The sequence below is a fragment of the Amaranthus tricolor genome, chromosome 1, assembly GCF_026212465.1.
Source record: "Amaranthus tricolor cultivar Red isolate AtriRed21 chromosome 1, ASM2621246v1, whole genome shotgun sequence".
NCBI lineage: Eukaryota > Viridiplantae > Streptophyta > Magnoliopsida > Caryophyllales > Amaranthaceae > Amaranthus > Amaranthus tricolor.
Window position 1 is genome coordinate 19,673,863 of NC_080047.1, and position 18,216 is coordinate 19,692,078.

The following is an 18,216-nucleotide window of genomic DNA, read 5'->3' on the forward strand; positions in this document are numbered from 1 at the left end:
TATCACATTACTAAAATAGGTAATTCAAATATTTGTCAACTTTAGAATCATTCAATTAACCAATAGAAAGTAACATTATTGTAAGACATGGATTACCAATTTTATGATGAGTAATGATTAACATATCTTTATTTATTTTTCTCATTTATATTTCCAAAACACGAATGAATCTTTTATTTTTTTTTTCTTTTAAAAGAATGTTTTATATTAAATAAAGATTTCCCTTCAAATTTTTGCCCAATAGTCAATAGTGGACAATCATATAGGAATGGAGGGAGAGTAAATAAAGTCTTACAAAATGAATTACTTAATAGTTAGAATTAATTATGTATCACTTTATTTTTCAAAATTAATTTAAAAGTGAAATTAGATTCAGTATTTAAATGATTTTAATACATGAATTCTTGAATTTGAGAATATTAAGGAGTATGTATGCATTTTATCCAAACATCTTTATACTAAATAAGAATCTGAGAATATTTATACACTTTCACTTACTTTCTCAACTGAAATTCGTCTGTTATGTTCATCCGCGGTCATAGTCTAGTGGAGACCTCAAGTATTCTTGCATGTTCTAGTGTTGGCCAATGGCATTGCATGTTGGGGTTTATTGGTTCACTAGAAACTCTAATGTGGCTCTTCATTAACACAGATTTAACCTCTGTATTACTATAAATAATCTGACAGAATTTAGATGAAACTTTCATATAAATGGGCAGAGCTCGTTTTCATTTGGGTAGGCCTGGGTGACCGGGGAGGGGAGGATCTGAACATGTTGAACATGCTCGATCGCATAGGGCCCTGCAAATTTTGGCGCCTTAATATAAAATTACGTTGTATATGTTAAGTGTTTAAAGATATAAAGTCATTAGAAAAAGAACGTAATTTTTGAAACTGCATAGCGCCTTTAAAAAATTTAACAATTTTTGCCCCGCCCCTGTGGCTGGGTCATATAGAAAAACATAATGAGCTAGAGAAGAATTTCCTAACAATCTAATGAACTTAACCGAAGGAAACAAGTTGATGCTTAAAATTTGACTTTAAACAGGCCAAACAAAACTGGCAGGGCATGTCTTGTTTTGGGCAGGCTGGCACATATTCAGCCTATTACACAGGCCAGATCTCTAATTATGATTCTCGCAATAATATGACACAATTATTCTAATGATGATATAGGTGTTGGTAGCGGCATCATTGTTTTGCTGATGGTAGGATTTTGGTTTTATTGGCGTCATGAAAATAAGAAGCTCCAAAAATTGAGGAAGACTTGCTTTGCTCAAAATGGTGGAAACATTTTACTACAAAAACTTTCAAATAGAGACATTTCGGTTGGCAACATGGTTAGATTTTTCAAAGTTGAAGAGCTTATGAAGGCTACCGAAAACTATAGTGAGAAAAGTGTCATTGGTCGAGGAGGCTTTGGCATGGTTTACAAAGGAATCATACCAGACGGCCAAGTAGTTGCCATTAAAAAGTCCCTTAAAGTCGATTCTAGTCAGGTCGAGCAATTCACAAATGAAGTCATCGCCTTATCTCAAATCAACAATAAAAACGTGGTAAAACTCTTGGGTTGTTGCTTGGAGACTGAGGTACCTTTACTTGTTTACGAATTTATAAGCAATGGTACCTTGCAAGATCATTTGCACAATGAAGAAAAATTTAGTTTTCTTAGTTGGGATGTTCGATTAAATATAGCCACCGATGTTGCTAATGTATTAGCATATTTACATACTACGATTTCCACGCCAATTATTCATAGAGATATTAAGTCCGCCAACATACTCTTGGATGATAAGTACACTGCAAAAGTTGCAGATTTCGGGGCTTCTAAGCTAGCACCCGTAGATCAAGATCAGTTAGCAACAATGGTCCAAGGAACATGCGGCTATCTTGATCCTGAGTATATGCAGACGGGTGAACTAACTGAGAAGAGTGATGTTTATAGCTTTGGTGTTGTTCTTGTCGAACTACTTACACAAGAAAAGGCAATTTGTTATAATAAGCCTGAGAGTGAGCGCAGTCTTGCTGTATATTTTCTTCGTAAGGTAAAGGAGGGCCACTTGTTTGAGATTCTTGATAGCAAAATAGTGAGCAATGAAGCAAGCGATCAGCTTAAAGAAGTTGCAAATCTTGCTAAGGTATGTTTAAAACTTAAAGGGGAGCATCGTCCGACAATGAAGGAAGTCGCAAGAGAATTAGAGAAGATTAAAGGATTGGGATACCATCCATGGTCGAATAAAGAGAAGCTCCTTGAAGAAGAAAATGAACTTTTGCTTGCAGAGACACGGGTTATTAACGATGAGTATCACGATCATAGCATGAACGAGGCTTTGAGCAGCCAAAGTAGAGTTGTGCAATTGGTTCCTTTGAATGATGGGAGATGAAGATTATCTCTTATTTTTCAAGAGTTCAAATCCTGTATTTGATCATCTTGTAGTATAATTTGTACAAGTTTTATTTAGGGTAAATTATATTTTTTGGCTTTTAAGTTCAACCTACTTAATAAGCTAGTGTCTTTGAATTGGAAAGGAGAGCACCAACAAATAAATCAGTTTACATCCCAAAAGACAAGGCAAAGCCTTACTGTCTTTGTTTAACAGTAAGGAAAAATATGGTTCTTTGATGGTACCCTCTGAATGATGGTGTGTTTGTACATAATCTGCTTGATGAACCTTTCAAAATTCTCGCCTACTATTTCAAATATTTATGGGTGTTTAGGTATTGGTAGTAAATCGTGATATAAAAATAAATTTTAAACTTTTACATATGTGATTTTTTTATTGAAGCGCATACTCTCGAACTTGTATTTTTTTTCATAATTGGATCAAAACAGACTCAACAGTCGACCCAACATTTGCCCGATCTTGAATAACTGAATTCAACTTTGACCAGACTTTAAAAATTGATTTACAATAAGGTGAACACAAGACCCGATCTAAATAGGTTCGTTGGCTCAAATGAAAACCTCTAGTTATGAATAAAAATGAATTTTGGAAAGAAACAAAATCTAATTGGAGTAGTTGACTTCGATAATTGACTCAAATTTTCTTTACCATTTTCACTATTTAATAACAACCAAAATAGGTCATTGGGGCTATGTTGTTATAGAAGAAAATCATGATGTCCTAAGTTCGAAATTTAATTCATAATTGACTCAAATGCCCCTAGATCAAATAAAATTTACACCAACAAAACTCCATTTCAACACAACATTAGAGAAGATAGGTTTGGATGACTTTCAAGGCCTTGGGAGAGGCCATCAGAGACAAAGAGACCTTTAAAAAAACAGGGTGATAAAATTGAGAGAAAATTTGAAAAAAAATAAGATCATTTAACAACTTTATTCCAAAAACAAGTTTCGTGAAAACTTTATTCCCAAAATAAGCGTCCGTACATCCAAACCTAGGCTTGGTTTAATGATGCTGTTAGTAACAGCGAATTAAAGAAAAAAATAAATAAATAAATAAAGCATCAAGTCGCTGTTACTAACAGCGACTTAATGCGTTTTAAGTTTCCAGTTCTCCTTCTTCTTCGTCATTTCAGTTACTTCCCCATTTCAACCTACGAGATCTCCCTCTTCTTTCCACCATTAAATCAACTTCAATCCTTCAATTAATCTCATCAAATTCCAAGTTTGTACTACTAATTAATTCTGTCATCTTCCTACGTTCACTTAAGGTACTATTTTTTTTCTGTTTTTTCCATTTTCGAAAATTAGGGTTAAGAACAAGTTCATGATCTTTCACATAAATGCAGGTTCTTAAACTTGCAATTTAGTACTTCTTTTTGATCTACAACCTATTAAGGTACGTTTTTATTATAAATTTTTTAGTTCTTGTTGAATTTAAAATGTATGTCATTTATGGTGGTCATTTACACTTATACTCTATGAATATGTCAAATTTTCTTGTTATTTTCCATGATCTTCATTGAAGAAACACAAAGAGATGGTCGAATGCAACAAGAGGGGGGGTGAATTGTTGTATATCGAGTTTAAGATTTTTAACCCTAATTTTTTTGCGGAATTATAACAATAAAATAAAACTTAAACTTAAAATGAAAAAGATAAAAGGAGACAGATTTTACGTGGATACCTTCTTGGCCTAATAAGAAGGAAAAACCACGACCCCCCGGGATTTCAAAATTCTTCTATGTTTTAGGCAATTAATTACAATTACATATAACGATTTGCCTCACTCGAAGCTTCTCTATTCTAGGCCTACTTCTCTTTCTGTTTTCTTTCTCCTTCTCTTTCTCTTCTCTACTCCCCTAGACTTCCCATAAGTCTAGTTACAACAAAACACACAAATACCCTTACAAGGCCATATACTTAAGAAGGATAAAAATTAAATAGTTGCTTAAGAGAAATATAATAAATTAATTGGCGTTAAAAAGCTTAAAATATTTTTCTTAATTGATCTCCCTTATTGGACACTTTCGGATACAACCCGGCTTAGGCATAGTCCCTCCTATTTATAGTGGGAACAGCCGCAAGTTACCTTGACAAAATAACTTTCATTTACTTGTTCCTAAAGGAAAAGATAGTGAAATACCAAAAACAGAATCGGTTACAAGTGCTAAAAATAGGAGACGGTTCCTTTAAGCTAAAAATAGCATAGGAGTCAAAATGAAGATCCTAAATAAAAGGAGACCTTTTCTAAACAAAGAATAATTCTTTAGCATGATTTTAGGCGTTCAAAAATAGCTTTTGTCAATTAATAAATTAATTAAATTAAGCAACTAATTTAAACTTTTAACCTTTACATCAACTAAAAACAGATAACAAAACTTTCGTAATTTCCAGTCGATGTGTTCTCTAAACTTGCAACATAGGAACAGTGTACTGTCTCCATCTACAACTTCCGTCAGAATGTCAATTTTGGGAACAGTAAACCCCCTGTCTATTTTTGACTTTCTACGCAATTATCTAACTTCTTGGATATTTACGACACGTACAACTTCCACGAACCAAGTCATAGGCTTCATCAACGATTTTAGCAGAATCGGATATTCACCTACAAAACAATCTCTAAAACATGTTTGTTTATTTAAAAGTGAAGTCATCATCAAAACCTAAGAAGCCAAAAAATTCCCCCTTTTTGATGAAGACAAACTTATAAACAAACTTAAGTAAAATAGAGTAAAACAAAATTCTTAGAGCATACTAGAGATTAAAGCAACTCTAAATAACTTAGTAAATCAACTCGTTAAAATATAATTTTACCAAGCATTCATAGTAAAACAGTTTACTCCATATAGTATATAAAAACATAATATATGTTTTTTAAATAATTTTCCAAAAGTAATTAAGTTAACACAAATCACCAAGTATTTGAAATGTAACAACTTAGAATACAAATTCAGACAATTGTTCGTGGTAAACATAAATTCAAACACAAACACAGATTTTAAAACCTAGCATAAACATGACTAGTATATGATCAGAATAACAATCATCATAATCAGAGTTATATAACACTCTATTATTGGAGCAATATAAATCAATCAAGATATGGAGACTTTGTATTCACAGCTTCTCTTAAGTTTGTGCATATCTTCCCCCTTTTTTCATCAATCAAAAAGAATTGGGATTATCAAACCACAGCACAAACCATATAGATTTGCCATTGAAGAAAATAAGAAACAGTATATGAAAGCAAGCACCATGAAAGGCCATCCAAATATGCACATAATTATTAACATCACAGACCAAAATAAAACAAAGAAATTGTAGCAGCTGTTCAACAAAAGAAATACAATTTAGTACCCCTGATGGTACAAAAATAGAAATAAAATTGTTTGATAGATATTAGGGCAAAAAAATCATTAAAATAACGTAGGAAGAGGAATCAAGGAGCAGTCTCATCTTCATCTATGAACTTAGTCTGCACTTCAACTGTGTCCAGCTTGGCACCAAGATGGTTCTCCATCTGGATGAGCTGATCAGCAATTGAGGCAAGTGAGACACGAGTTTCATCTTGAAAAGTATGAAATTGAGACTGGAGGTCTTGGAGCTTAGATAGGATGGAGTCTAAAGATGCTGCAGGAACAGAATCAAAGTTAGCACAGCCTTTATCTGGTGAAGTGTGTGATTGAAAAGGTGGTGGTGTAAATTGTATAGGTGATGGTGGTGTGGCTGGCTTGGGAGATGGATGTGAATTTGTTGTAGGCTCAGGAATGGTGTAAGATGTGATGTCATCAACCATAACAGCCTTACGTTTAGAAGCCAACCTCCTACTTTTCCCCTGTATTAAGTCAGCCTTCTTCCTCATAGCTATCACAATCTCCTCATCACTTGAGTCACTACCAAGATTGTGATTATCATCATCCTCCAAGACTTCACCTTTTTCTTCTGATTCCCCCTTATTAGCTACTTCTCCCTATTCCCAAGTTTTTGCTGTTTCAGTAGTTGCAGTGGGAACAGACTCCTACTCCTTTTCCTCCTTAACTAATTTTTCTTTTTCTTCCTCAACCTTCTCCTCTTCTGAATCAACTTCAACAACTTCTTCCACGGCATGTACCAGTATCCCTTCATCATTCAATTTTAGGTGTAGGTTTTGTAAGCATTTGGCACATATATTTGTACTAGGACCCATAGGGAACTGTAAAGCGTCCAAAGGTACACCAAATTTTTTGAAAATCCATGTCATTAATCCTCCATATCCAACAAAACTACCTTTTTCAATGCAGTCTGATAGGTGAGAAATCATCAAAGAAGGAAAGTTTATTTTGATGTGATTAGCCATACAATAAATCAAAGTTGCATCACGTAGACTAACTTCAGTATGTTTGGAATTACGTGGTAAAATGAATTGACGTGCAATGTTATATAACAATTTATGCAAAGGAGACAAGATGTTGTGACTAATCTTCCCTTTCTTTTGATCAATTCCTAAAAATTTTTGAATAGTTCTTTCATTAATCCCAGAAAACACTATCTCTGAACCAACATGATAAGTATCAAAACCTACAGCAGGAACATTAAACCATTCCCCTAACATCAAACTATTAAATTCTATTTTTATTTCCTTAACAGTGCTCGAACATACCCCACTGTCAATAGAAAAGTTTAAGATAAATTCAGGCATTAGGTTAGGAAATATTGGATTGCAACAGAAATCGGACATTAATGTTCCTCGATTTTGATTATGTAAAATGGCGTGAAGTTGTGAGAAAGGAGTAGAATCATACCAGTACTTGTCTAAACCAAACCCTACAGACATTTCCTTTGAAACCTCTTCAGCACTGTTGGGATCAGTAAGCTTCGAACGTTTGGCTGTTCTGGATGATGAACCACCTTTTGGTGTGGTAATCTGGCGTTTGTTTCCGGCATGCACAGTGGAGGGTGTTGGGGTTTCATTTTTGGTTTCAGTAGATGAGGATGGTGCAGCATCAAGCAGAGGTGAAGGATGAACCACATTAATTAAGAGGTTGCGGTTCAGAAATTTTACAGGATTTTGGTGTTTTCCTGTTCATTTTCTTGCTAGAGTTTGAAGATTTTGGAGTTTTCATTTTGATTTTGAAAGGTATTGAGAGAAGGAATATGATGAGTGACGTTTGCTGAGGGAAATAAATGGGTGTGAGAGGTGTGACGTGAGGAAGGATGGTTAATATATGGATGAAAGGACGGTTAACTAAAGGTTCAACGTTTTAATGCATTTAATCATTTCATTTGAAATCAAATGGTTAATGAAGAGTTGGTGAATAAATTCATGGAGTGAGTAAATAAATCCAATTCCCATTATTTAATTAATTTGAGTTGACTATTTATATAAAAATAGAAAAATTTGAAAAATGATATTATTATAAAAAAATAATGAACACTAGCTGCTTCGGTCTGATCAATTCAAAACATGCAATCAAGGAGACATTCATAGTTCAAACTTTATCAACTGTTTACCTGATCCCTTCAATAATTGATTCAAAATCAAGATATTGAGGTTGATTTAACCTTTTTCAATCTCATGATGCTTCATGGAGAATTCTTGCCAACAACTTTAGTGGAGCTTGATCATACCAAGTTCCAATCTCATCTTTTCATATTGTTCCCTCGGAAGCGGTTTGGTCATGATATCTGCAACTTGTTCATTAGTGTTAACATGCTTGACTATTATATTTTTGTTTTCTACATTGTCCTTAAGAAAATGATGTCTTATATGTATGTGTTTAACCCTAGAATGATGCACTGGATCTTTAGATATGCATATGGCACTGGTATTATCACAATAAATAGGAACACATTCAAATTTAATACCAAAATCTCTTAGCTGCTGTTTTATCCAAAGCATTTCGGAACAGCAAGCAGCTGCTGCTACATATTCAGCTTCAGCAGTGGATAATGCAACGGTGTTTTGTTTCTTTGAACACCATGACACTAAACATGAGCCAAGAAATTTTACCATACCTGACGTACTTTTTCTATTCACAAGATCTCCAGCATAATCTGCATCACTAAAACCTTTCAAATCATAGACGTTTAGGGTAAAATAAGGACAAGTCATCTATTCCCTTTAAATATCTTAGAATTCTTTTTACTGCAGTAAAATGTGACTCTTTGAGGTTAGACTGAAATCTAGCGGATAAACCAACACTAAATGAAATATCAGGTCTACTTGCAGTTAGATATAATAAGGAGCCAATCATGCCTCGATACATAGATTGATCAATATTAGTTCCCTTTAAGTCTTCATCTAATCTAACACTTGTAGACATGGGTGTATGGTTGGTTTTAGCGTTGGTTAGACCATATTTCTTAAGGAGTTCTTTTATATATTTTTGTTGATGGATAAAAATACCATTTTCAGTTTTGTTTAATTTGTAACCCAAGGAAGAAATTTAATTCTCCCATCATGCTCATTTCAAATTCAGTACCCATTAGGTTAGCAAATTCTTTACATAATAAATCATTTGTAGCACCAAAAATAATATCATCAACATAAATTTGAACAACCAAAATATCAGAACCTCTATTCTTAAAGAATAAGGTTTTGTCGATTTTTCCTCTAACAAAGTTATTTTGAATCAAAAACTTTGATAGTCTTTCATACCATTGTCTAGCAGCTTGCTTCAATCCATATAAAGCTTTATCAAGCTTGTAGACATGATCAGGACAAGAGGTATTTTCAAAACCTAGGGGTTGTTCAACAAAAACTTCTTCATCAAGAAAACCATTTAAGAAAGCACATTTCACATCCATTTGATATAATTTAAAGTTCATAAATGCAGTAAAAGAGATTAGGATTCTAATAGCCTCTAACCTTGCTACCAGAGCAAATGTCTCGATATAATCAATACCCTCTTGTTGATTGTACCCTTTGACCACGAGCCTCGCTTTGTTTCTTACAATTATTCCATGCTCATCTAGTTTATTCCGAAATACCCATTTTAAACCAATTACCTTTTGTGTTTTGGTTTGGGTTCTAAATGCCATACTTTGTTTCTTTCAAATTCATTTAATTCATCTTGCATGGCTATTATCCATTCGGAATCCTTTAGAGCTTCTTCATGATTTTTGGGTTCAAGTGATGATAGGAACGCAAGGTGTGCACAAAAGTTTCTCATTTGGGATCTAGTTTGTGTTCCCTTATTCAAATCACTTATAATCAAATCAAGAGGATGATAACTTTGATATTTTCAAGCTTGGGCACAAATTCTCTTGTGGGAACAGTAGCATGTTTTGGTTCAACAGCTTGATTGACTTTCTGTTCAGCTATTGGATCAGCTTGCTCATCTGTGGGAACAGCCTGCTGGTCCTGGTGTGCTGGCAGTTCCTAAACTTGATCAGTTCTTTCTGCATCTTCTTGTATTGGTTGTTCACCTGCTGTTCCTTGATCTTGCACTTTCATTTCTTCATCATCTTCTTCTAAATTAGCAAAACCTATTTTAACATTGTTTATATCCTATCCACTTGTTGAAAAGTTAGTTTCATCAAAGATAATGTGAACGGATTTCTCTACGCACATTGTTCTCTTGTTATAAACTCTGTAAGCTTTACTATGTGATGAATAACCAAGAAATACTGCTTCATCACTTCTTTCATCAAACTTGCCTATATTTCGTTTTCTATTAATATGAACAAAGCATTTGCATCCAAATATACGAAAATAGGAAATATTTGGTTTAACACCTTTGAGTAATTCATAGGGTATCTTTGAAGTGATTGGTCTTATTAATACACGATTAAGAATATAAAATGCAGTATTGACGGCCTCGGCCCAAAAATTTCTAGGTAGACCACTAGCAATCAACATATGATCCTTGCCATTTCTTCTAAAGTTCTGTTTCTCCTCTCTACCACTCCATTTTGTTGTGGTGTTCTTGGTGTGGAAAAATTGTGATTTATTCCATGTTCATTGCAATAATTCATAAAGTTTGAATTTTCAAATTCTTTACCATGATCTGACCTTATGTGAACGATTTGATTGTTGGTAGATTTTTGTATTTTGTCAGCGAAAGAAATAAACTCATCAAAAGCTTCATCTTTGCTTATTAAAAATAAGGTCCAAGTAAATCTACTATAATCATCAACTATGACAAACACGTATCTTTTGCCACTACGGCTTTGTGTTCTCATAGGTCCACATAGATCCATATGAATTAATTCTAGTGGTCTAGAGGTAGTCACCAAATTCTTTGATTTAAAAGATGACCATACTTGTTTTCCTTTAGCACAAGGATCACAAAATTCATCTTTAAGGAATTTTATTGCTGGTAGTCCTCTTACTAGGTCTTTTGATCTTAAAGTGTTAATCAATGTATAGCTAGCATGATCTAGACGCTTATGCCAAAAAAGTGGGTCCTCTTCTATAACGCTTAAACTTGTTAGACTGGTTTTGGGAACAGTGTCCAGGCCACGACATAAGTGTTCCCTTTACTGATTCCCTCGAGCACAGTGTCTCCTGTGTCGTTCCTAGAAATTATGCATCGTTCAGAAGTAAACTTAACAGAGTAACCTTTATCACAAAATTGAGAAATACTTAGTAGATTGTGTTTTAAGTTCTCGACAAAAAATACATTGTCAATGGCATGGGAACTTGACCTTTCTACTTTTCCTTTAGCTATTATTTCGCCCTTTTTGTTGTCACCGAAGGTTACTGTTCCCCCATCGTAAGTTTTCAGTGAGAGAAATCTTGATTTGTCACCTGTCATATGTTTGGAACACCCACTATCGAGATACCATGAGTTGTTCCCCCTCACTGAAACCTGCACAGCAAATTAGGGGTTAGGATCAAGAACCCACATCCTTGGGTTCCCTGTCGATAATACATGAATCATGTTTCTTAATCCATATGCGTTCGACATAAGTTTTATTTGCTTTGTTATGCTGTTCTCTTTTTACACATTGATATTTCAGGTGTCCACTTTTTCCACAAAAGGAACAGATTTTACTACTAGGGAGATCTACATAGACCTTTTTCTTTCTATTATTCTTAACATAACCTAGGCCTTCTTTACTCTTTGTTTTAACATCTAGAATCCATTTGAGAACTTCATTGATTTTCTCTTTTCCTCTTAAATTCAGTTGATCTTTCAGTTTTTCATTCTCTTTTTCATAGGATTCTAAGTTTAATTTCATCTTTTGAAATTTAGTGCTAAGCACATGAGTGGATATATCATTTTCATCCCCTCTTAATCCTAGCAGTTTGTATTGATTTATTTCAACGTTAAGAATAATGAATTCCTGCTTCATTTTCTCCAACGTTTCTCTTAAAATGATATTCTGATCTAACAAATTAAAAAATCTACTTTGCACATCAATCCTAAAGGAATTTAGGTAGGAAACATGATCTTTACTTGAGTTAAGGTCTTTATCAATTTGGAGACATTTAGTTTTCTTTTCATCTAATTTCTCTTGTGTCTCCAAGAGTAACTTAATTAATTTATACTTATTTAATTTAAATAGGTGTTTAGGAAATGAACTAGAAGACATTACCTCCCTTTCCTTAGACTCTTCATCCTTGCTGCGATGAGATGCCATGAGACACAGATTTGCAGTTTCTTCTTCTACTGGAACTTTTGTTTCAGCTTCGCTTTCGGTATCACCCTAAGCTGCAATCATGGCTTTGCGAAAGTCTGTTTTGAAGTTTCCTTTCTTAGATTGTCTTCCAGCTTCTCTTGCCTTTCCCTTGCCCTTATCATTCTTCCATTGAGGGCAATCCTTGATGAAGTGATCAGTACTTCTACATTTGTGGCATTCAAAATTTGTCTTCATGTTAGCAGTTCCTCTTTCTTTATTGTTTCTTTGATTTCCATATCTGCTGTTCCTAAAGAATTTTTTGAATTTTCGTGCCAACATAGCAGCTTCCTCTTCATCAGCTTCTGATTCTTCACTATCATTTTCTGCCAGAGCCAGGCCTTTATTTCGGGAACTGTTAGCTGTTCCCAAATGCAGTTCGTGTGTCATGAGCAAACCAACCAGCTCTTGCAAATTGAACTTAGTGAAATCTTTGGACTCCTGGATGGCTGTGACCTTAGCTCTCTAGCGTTCATCTTGTGGAAGACTTCTAAGTATTTTCCTGACTTGTTCATCAACGGGAATAATCTTACCAAGAGAGACAACTTCGTTTGTGATATTTGTGAACCTGGTGAACATCTCTAGGATGTTTTCCATAGGTTCCATGACGAACCTTTCATATTTGTACATCAAAAAGTCTATCTTGGAACGTTTTACAACCCATGGGTAACATCACTTGTTCCTTCATGGGTAACATCCAGCAGGTCCCAAATCTGCTTGGCTGTTTTACAACCCATGATTCGATTATGTTCATTTGGTCCAAGACCACAGTGAACTAATTTGATAGCAAGAGCGTTCATCTCCATCTTTTGAAAATCTTCTTTCTCGTATTCAGTAATTGGTTTTGCAATAGTTTCGTTATTGGAGTTGATGGTCGTCACCTCAAAGTCTCCAATTTCAATAACTCTCCAAACTTGGTAATTTTCGGCCTTAATGAAGATTTCCATTCAATTTTTCTAGTAAGTATAGAATTTCCCATCAAACATGGGTGACCTTTGTGTGGAGTACCCTTCTTCCATTCTTCCATGCGTTCGTTCATTTTCAACATCTCTGTCGGGAACAGGATACTGCTCTCATGGTTTCTAGATAAAATGAGGAACAGGGCTCTGTTAACAATTGAAGAAACACAAAGACATGGTCGAATGCAACAAGAGGGGGGGGAGTGAATTTTTGTGTATCGAGATTAAGATTTTTAACCCTAATTTTTTTGCGGAATTATAACAATAAAATAAAACTTAAACTTAATGAAAAAGATAAAAGGAGACAAAGATTTTACGTGGAAACCTTCTTGGCCTAATAAGAAGGAAAAACCACGACCCCCGGGATTTTGAAATTCTTCTATGTTTTAGGCAATTAATTACAATTACATAAAACGATTTGCCGCACTCGAAGCTTCTCTATTCTAGGCCTACTTCTCTTTCTGTTTTCTTTCTCCTTCTCTTTCTCTTCTCTACTCCCCTAGACTTCCCATAAGTCTAGTTACAACAAAACACACAAATACCCTTACAAGGCCATATACTTAAGAAGGATAAAAATTAAATAGTTGCTTAAGAGAAATATAATAAATTAATTGGCGTTAAAAAGCTTAAAATATTTTTCTTAATTGATCTCCCTTATTGGACACTTTCGGATACAACCCGGCTTAGGCATAGTCCCTCCTATTTATAGTGGGAACAGCCGCAAGTTACCTTGACAAAATAACTTCCATTTACTTGTTCCTAAAGGAAAAGATAGTGAAATACCAAAAACAGAATCGGTTACAAGTGCTAAAAATAGGAGACGGTTCCTTTAAGCTAAAAATAGCATAGGAGTCAAAATGAAGATCCTAAATAAAAGGAGACCTTTTCTAAACAAAGAATAATTCTTTAGCATGATTTTAGGCGTTCAAAAATAGCTTTTGTCAATTAATAAATTAATTAAATTAAGCAACTAATTTAAACTTTTAACCTTTACATCAACTAAAAACAGATAACAAAACTTTCGTAATTTCCAGTCGATGTGTTCTCTAAACTTGCAACATAGGAACAGTGTACTGTCTCCATCTACAACTTCCGTCAGAATGTCAATTTTGGGAACAGTAAACCCCCTGTCTATTTTTGACTTTCTACGCAATTATCTAACTTCTTGGATATTTACGACACGTACAACTTCCACGAACCAAGTCATAGGCTTCATCAACGATTTTAGCAGAATCGGATATTCACCTACAAAACAATCTCTAAAACATGTTTGTTTATTTAAAAGTGAAGTCATCATCAAAACCTAAGAAGCCAACATTCATATTGTGGTTGTTTGTTCATGAATTTAATGTAGAAAATGTTTTAGTTTAATGTATATAATGTTTGAATGCAAAACTTAAATTTAATCAATTTTGTTCTCGCACCTCCCTGAAGGTGCTGATGAGGCTACCGTTGAGAGATACGCTAAGGCATATCTTTTATATCTGATTGGTGCTGTCTTGTTCTCCGACAAGACTGGCAACAGGGTACAACTTTTGTACTTGACGTTGCTTGATGCACCATGGGAGGTCATCTTCGGTTACAGCTGGGGTTCAGCAGCCCTAGCTTATCTTTATAGAAGATTGTGTGAAGCTTCACGGAAGAACGTGAAAGATATCGCTGGGCCCTTGATTATTCTGCAGGTAAATCTAACTTTAAATGTTATTACTTTTTTTCTTAAATTGTTTTTGTGTTTCGTTTACTTACTTATATTTTTAATTCATAGCTTTGGGCGTGGGAGCACATTCTTATTGGTCAACCGATGAGGAGTGTGGGACGTGGTGCATATGCGCCACCAATTCTTCCACCCCCATATGTGTCATATGGATCGTGGTTGTCCTTTGAAAGACGTACAAGGACCCACACAGGATCGGGCGTGGGGTTCTAACGCGATCAACTCGATCTACTTCGAGCTGACCAGGTAAAAACTTCACCAACCAATCGTATTGTAACCATCATGTACGTAAATTATTAATTACATTTTCACGTGTAGTTTCGATGGGACCCTTACCCCGCTGAGGCATACGCTGCTTTGCCTCAGCATTCAGGATTATTGTTAGGGGCGTGGAGAGCATCTGTACCTTTGATTTGCTTTGACATAGTCGAAGTGCATCTTCCTGAGCGCGTACTGCGACAATTTGGGATGGTACAGGGTATCCCGCCGCCCTGTGACACAGAGGCGGAGCTCCATCACAGCTCACGCAAGGGTTGGGATCCCAAGAACGGGCTCGAGATCAACTGGTGCCATGTCGCTCGTTGGAAGCACAGGCTAGAGCTACTGGCCCAAGGTGCGCCGATCGAGGCTATAGGCGCACCTACTTCGCCGAATTACATGCCGTGGTTCCTCTCCATTAGTCGTCGATGAATGACACCACGAGGTATCATCACGGCAGCCCAGTACGCTCCCGCAGCACCGACGATGGCACACTTTGTAAGTATTCTTGAACGTTGATTATTATCCATAGAACTTACACGTTATACATTTCATTAATACTTAAGTCTTAATGCAGGCACAGGGCATTGCATCTGTCATCAGCTCCACCCAAGAGGAGCCTGTACGGGAGATTGCCCAAGGCATACTCCTAGGGACGCAGTTTTAGCACTTCATTCCAGAAGTGACTGTGCCCGACACCACTATGTACAAGTACGGGTCATCTCCTCATCATGCCAACGTTCATCTTGAGGAGGTTGACTTAACGTGCCCCGACTATGGTGCCGGGTCCTCGCAAGGTGCTACATCATCACAGTATCAATCACCTCCCCTACCCGAGCGTCATGCGACGGCCTCTTACTATCGTAGGAGGCGTCGTAAACCGTCACAGTTAGACAAGGTACAGGAGGAGGATTAACATTAGAATTCTGTTTGTATATATTGAACATTAGTGGCATTTTGTATATATTGAACATTTGTACATATTCAGTATTTGTAACATTTGGACTTTTGTGTATAATTTGTAATATATATGTAGATGTATATATTTTTATCGTATTATCACACGTTTATTATGAATGAAATGATGTTAAGTACTCAGACTTTTCGGCGATGAATCATTCCGCCAAGAATGCACTATGAATTAAATCAAAAATAAAAAGACAATCATATTCAAATATGGAAAATGCTCTCGAAAATTCAACAGAATTTCATTCATGTTCAACGAATACATATCAAATTACATAGTTCATTCGTTAAGTTAAACCACCGTCGCTAACTAAGATTGCTTCTTAAACTTCCTCATAATCCTTTTAGTCTCTTCTTTGTTATGTGTCATATCATCTATTTGTCTCTTGAGATTAAAACCTCATCTTTAAGCTCTTGTTTTTCTTTTTCAAGCCGTATTATTAAGTCTCTCTGCCATTTGGTACCCTCTGGATCAATCCATTTAAAGTATGTGCATCCTAATCCTTCAACCAAGTAGAAAGGATAAGAAACAAAATCACGCCCAGGATCGAAGTCGCTCCAATCTGTATTAATCTCAACTTCATAACCACAATCACAAAGCTCTTCAATAGAATGCTCCTTTGACATCTACGGAACACATATGACATAGTAACGTAAGTAAGCATTAAAAAATAATTTTAACATTTATAAAAATTTAGAATAAGACTAACATAATACCTTATGTTACTGATCGGGACTTTATGTCCTTCAATAGTAATACCGCAAGTGCACAGCGTAGCGTAGTACGTCGGCAAGTATGGGTCGAATCCACAAGGAGTGGGGGTTAAGTTAATAGTTTGTCAATCGATTAGTGTGTTCGAAAACGTATGATATGATGTTTGGAGATAGAAAAAATTAAAACAAGCAATTAAAAAAAGAAACTTAATGAAAACAAATCATAAATGTAAATAAGGATACAATGAACTAAAAGCAAGGATAAAATGATCAATAAACTAAGAGGCATAGACTACGCTTTCTCACCAAAGTAGTGTTTACTAAACATTAACCTAAGGTCATGGATATTTTGTTATGGGGAAGAACGTATCATAAGTACTAATGTTCTCTCTCGAGCAACAAAAGCTTCCTAACCATACTCAACTACCTATTCTCATGGAGCTAATACACAATTTAAGACATGAAGCACACATTCAACATTTTCAATCAAAACATCTACCTATTCTCATGGAGATGTCTTAACTTTTAAGCATAGATTATCGTTAAAAATCGACTCTCGCCCTTAATTCAACGACACTACAACATGATAGAAAAATCCATCTTAAACCATAAACAACACAACCAAACCAAAGGTAAAGAAAGCAATTCAAACTACATTCATGGTGATAATGCCTAGCCTAATCCAAAACAAACTACTCACTCATACTCATATTGAAATTGTGGAATGCAGTAAGTCAAGAATCATAGATGAATAAATTAAGCTAGAGTATCCTAAAGAGATGGAAGCAATATAAGTTGAAGAACTACAAGCATAAATATATGAAACTAAACCAAACAATCAACGGGATTAAGCGACATGAATTGAAAACAATATAAGCAAGGATAGAAGTTACTCTTTTGAGCTCAATCTATGGATGAACAAGATGAATTGATGATTCAAAGTAATAACTTCCAAAAGCTTCAATAATAGTACATCAATGGTTGAAGAATCCCAAATTGCAAAACATTCCGATAAAGGATAAAGTAAAGATTGTATTTGGAAAGTGAAAATACTAGATTGAATTGAAAGAGAAATTATGCTAACACTAATTCTTAATTGAAATGAAAGGAAGAATATATAAATTACTCAAGATGAAAGGTGAAAAACTCAGATGCAAGCTTCTTCTTCCTCTTCTCTATTTATAGGCTACAAAAACAAGTGGGGGGTGGTGGTTTCATGATTGCTCCACCACCCCTAGGTAATAGGAAGGGGGTGCCACCCCTAGTGGATAGGGTAGGGTGGCTGGCAGTCTTGGCAGCAGCAATTCGAAGCAACAAATATAATTGGACCTCGAATGATGCTTTAAAAAGATCGCACATGTTGCTGCCGCCCATTTCGCTCGACTTGAACGAATCCCGCTCGAGCAGTCGAGCCACCTTCAGGTTCAACGTCAGAAACTTCAAGAATGGGACAGAATGTAAAAATGAACTCCGCTCGATCCGAGCCATTGTGCTCGACCAGTCGCGGCAGATGTACTGTGCTCCTGAATTAAATCCTGCTGATGATCAGAAGCTCTGGAAATGTGAATGCACTTCGCTCGACCCGAGCCAAC

The 18,216-nt window shown here is 35.5% G+C and overlaps 1 protein-coding gene and 1 long non-coding RNA gene across 2 annotated transcripts in view; both read left to right on the plus strand.

The window, feature by feature from the left end:
• Positions 1-2,765, plus strand: part of LOC130810365 (wall-associated receptor kinase 3-like) — a gene marked incomplete at its 5' end in the record, with an annotated part of 3,578 nt that extends 813 nt beyond the window's left edge. The window contains 1 exon segment of the mRNA XM_057676429.1: positions 1,177-2,765. Coding sequence (XP_057532412.1) covers positions 1,177-2,384 — 1,208 coding nt within the window.
• An 11,714-nt stretch (positions 2,766-14,479) lies between these two features.
• LOC130810441 (uncharacterized) lies at positions 14,480-15,924 on the plus strand. The gene is made up of 4 exons (XR_009041062.1): positions 14,480-14,654; positions 14,738-14,932; positions 15,005-15,442; positions 15,522-15,924. It is a non-coding gene; the product is annotated as an uncharacterized LOC130810441 (long non-coding RNA).
• Positions 15,925-18,216: the final 2,292 nt, after the last annotated feature.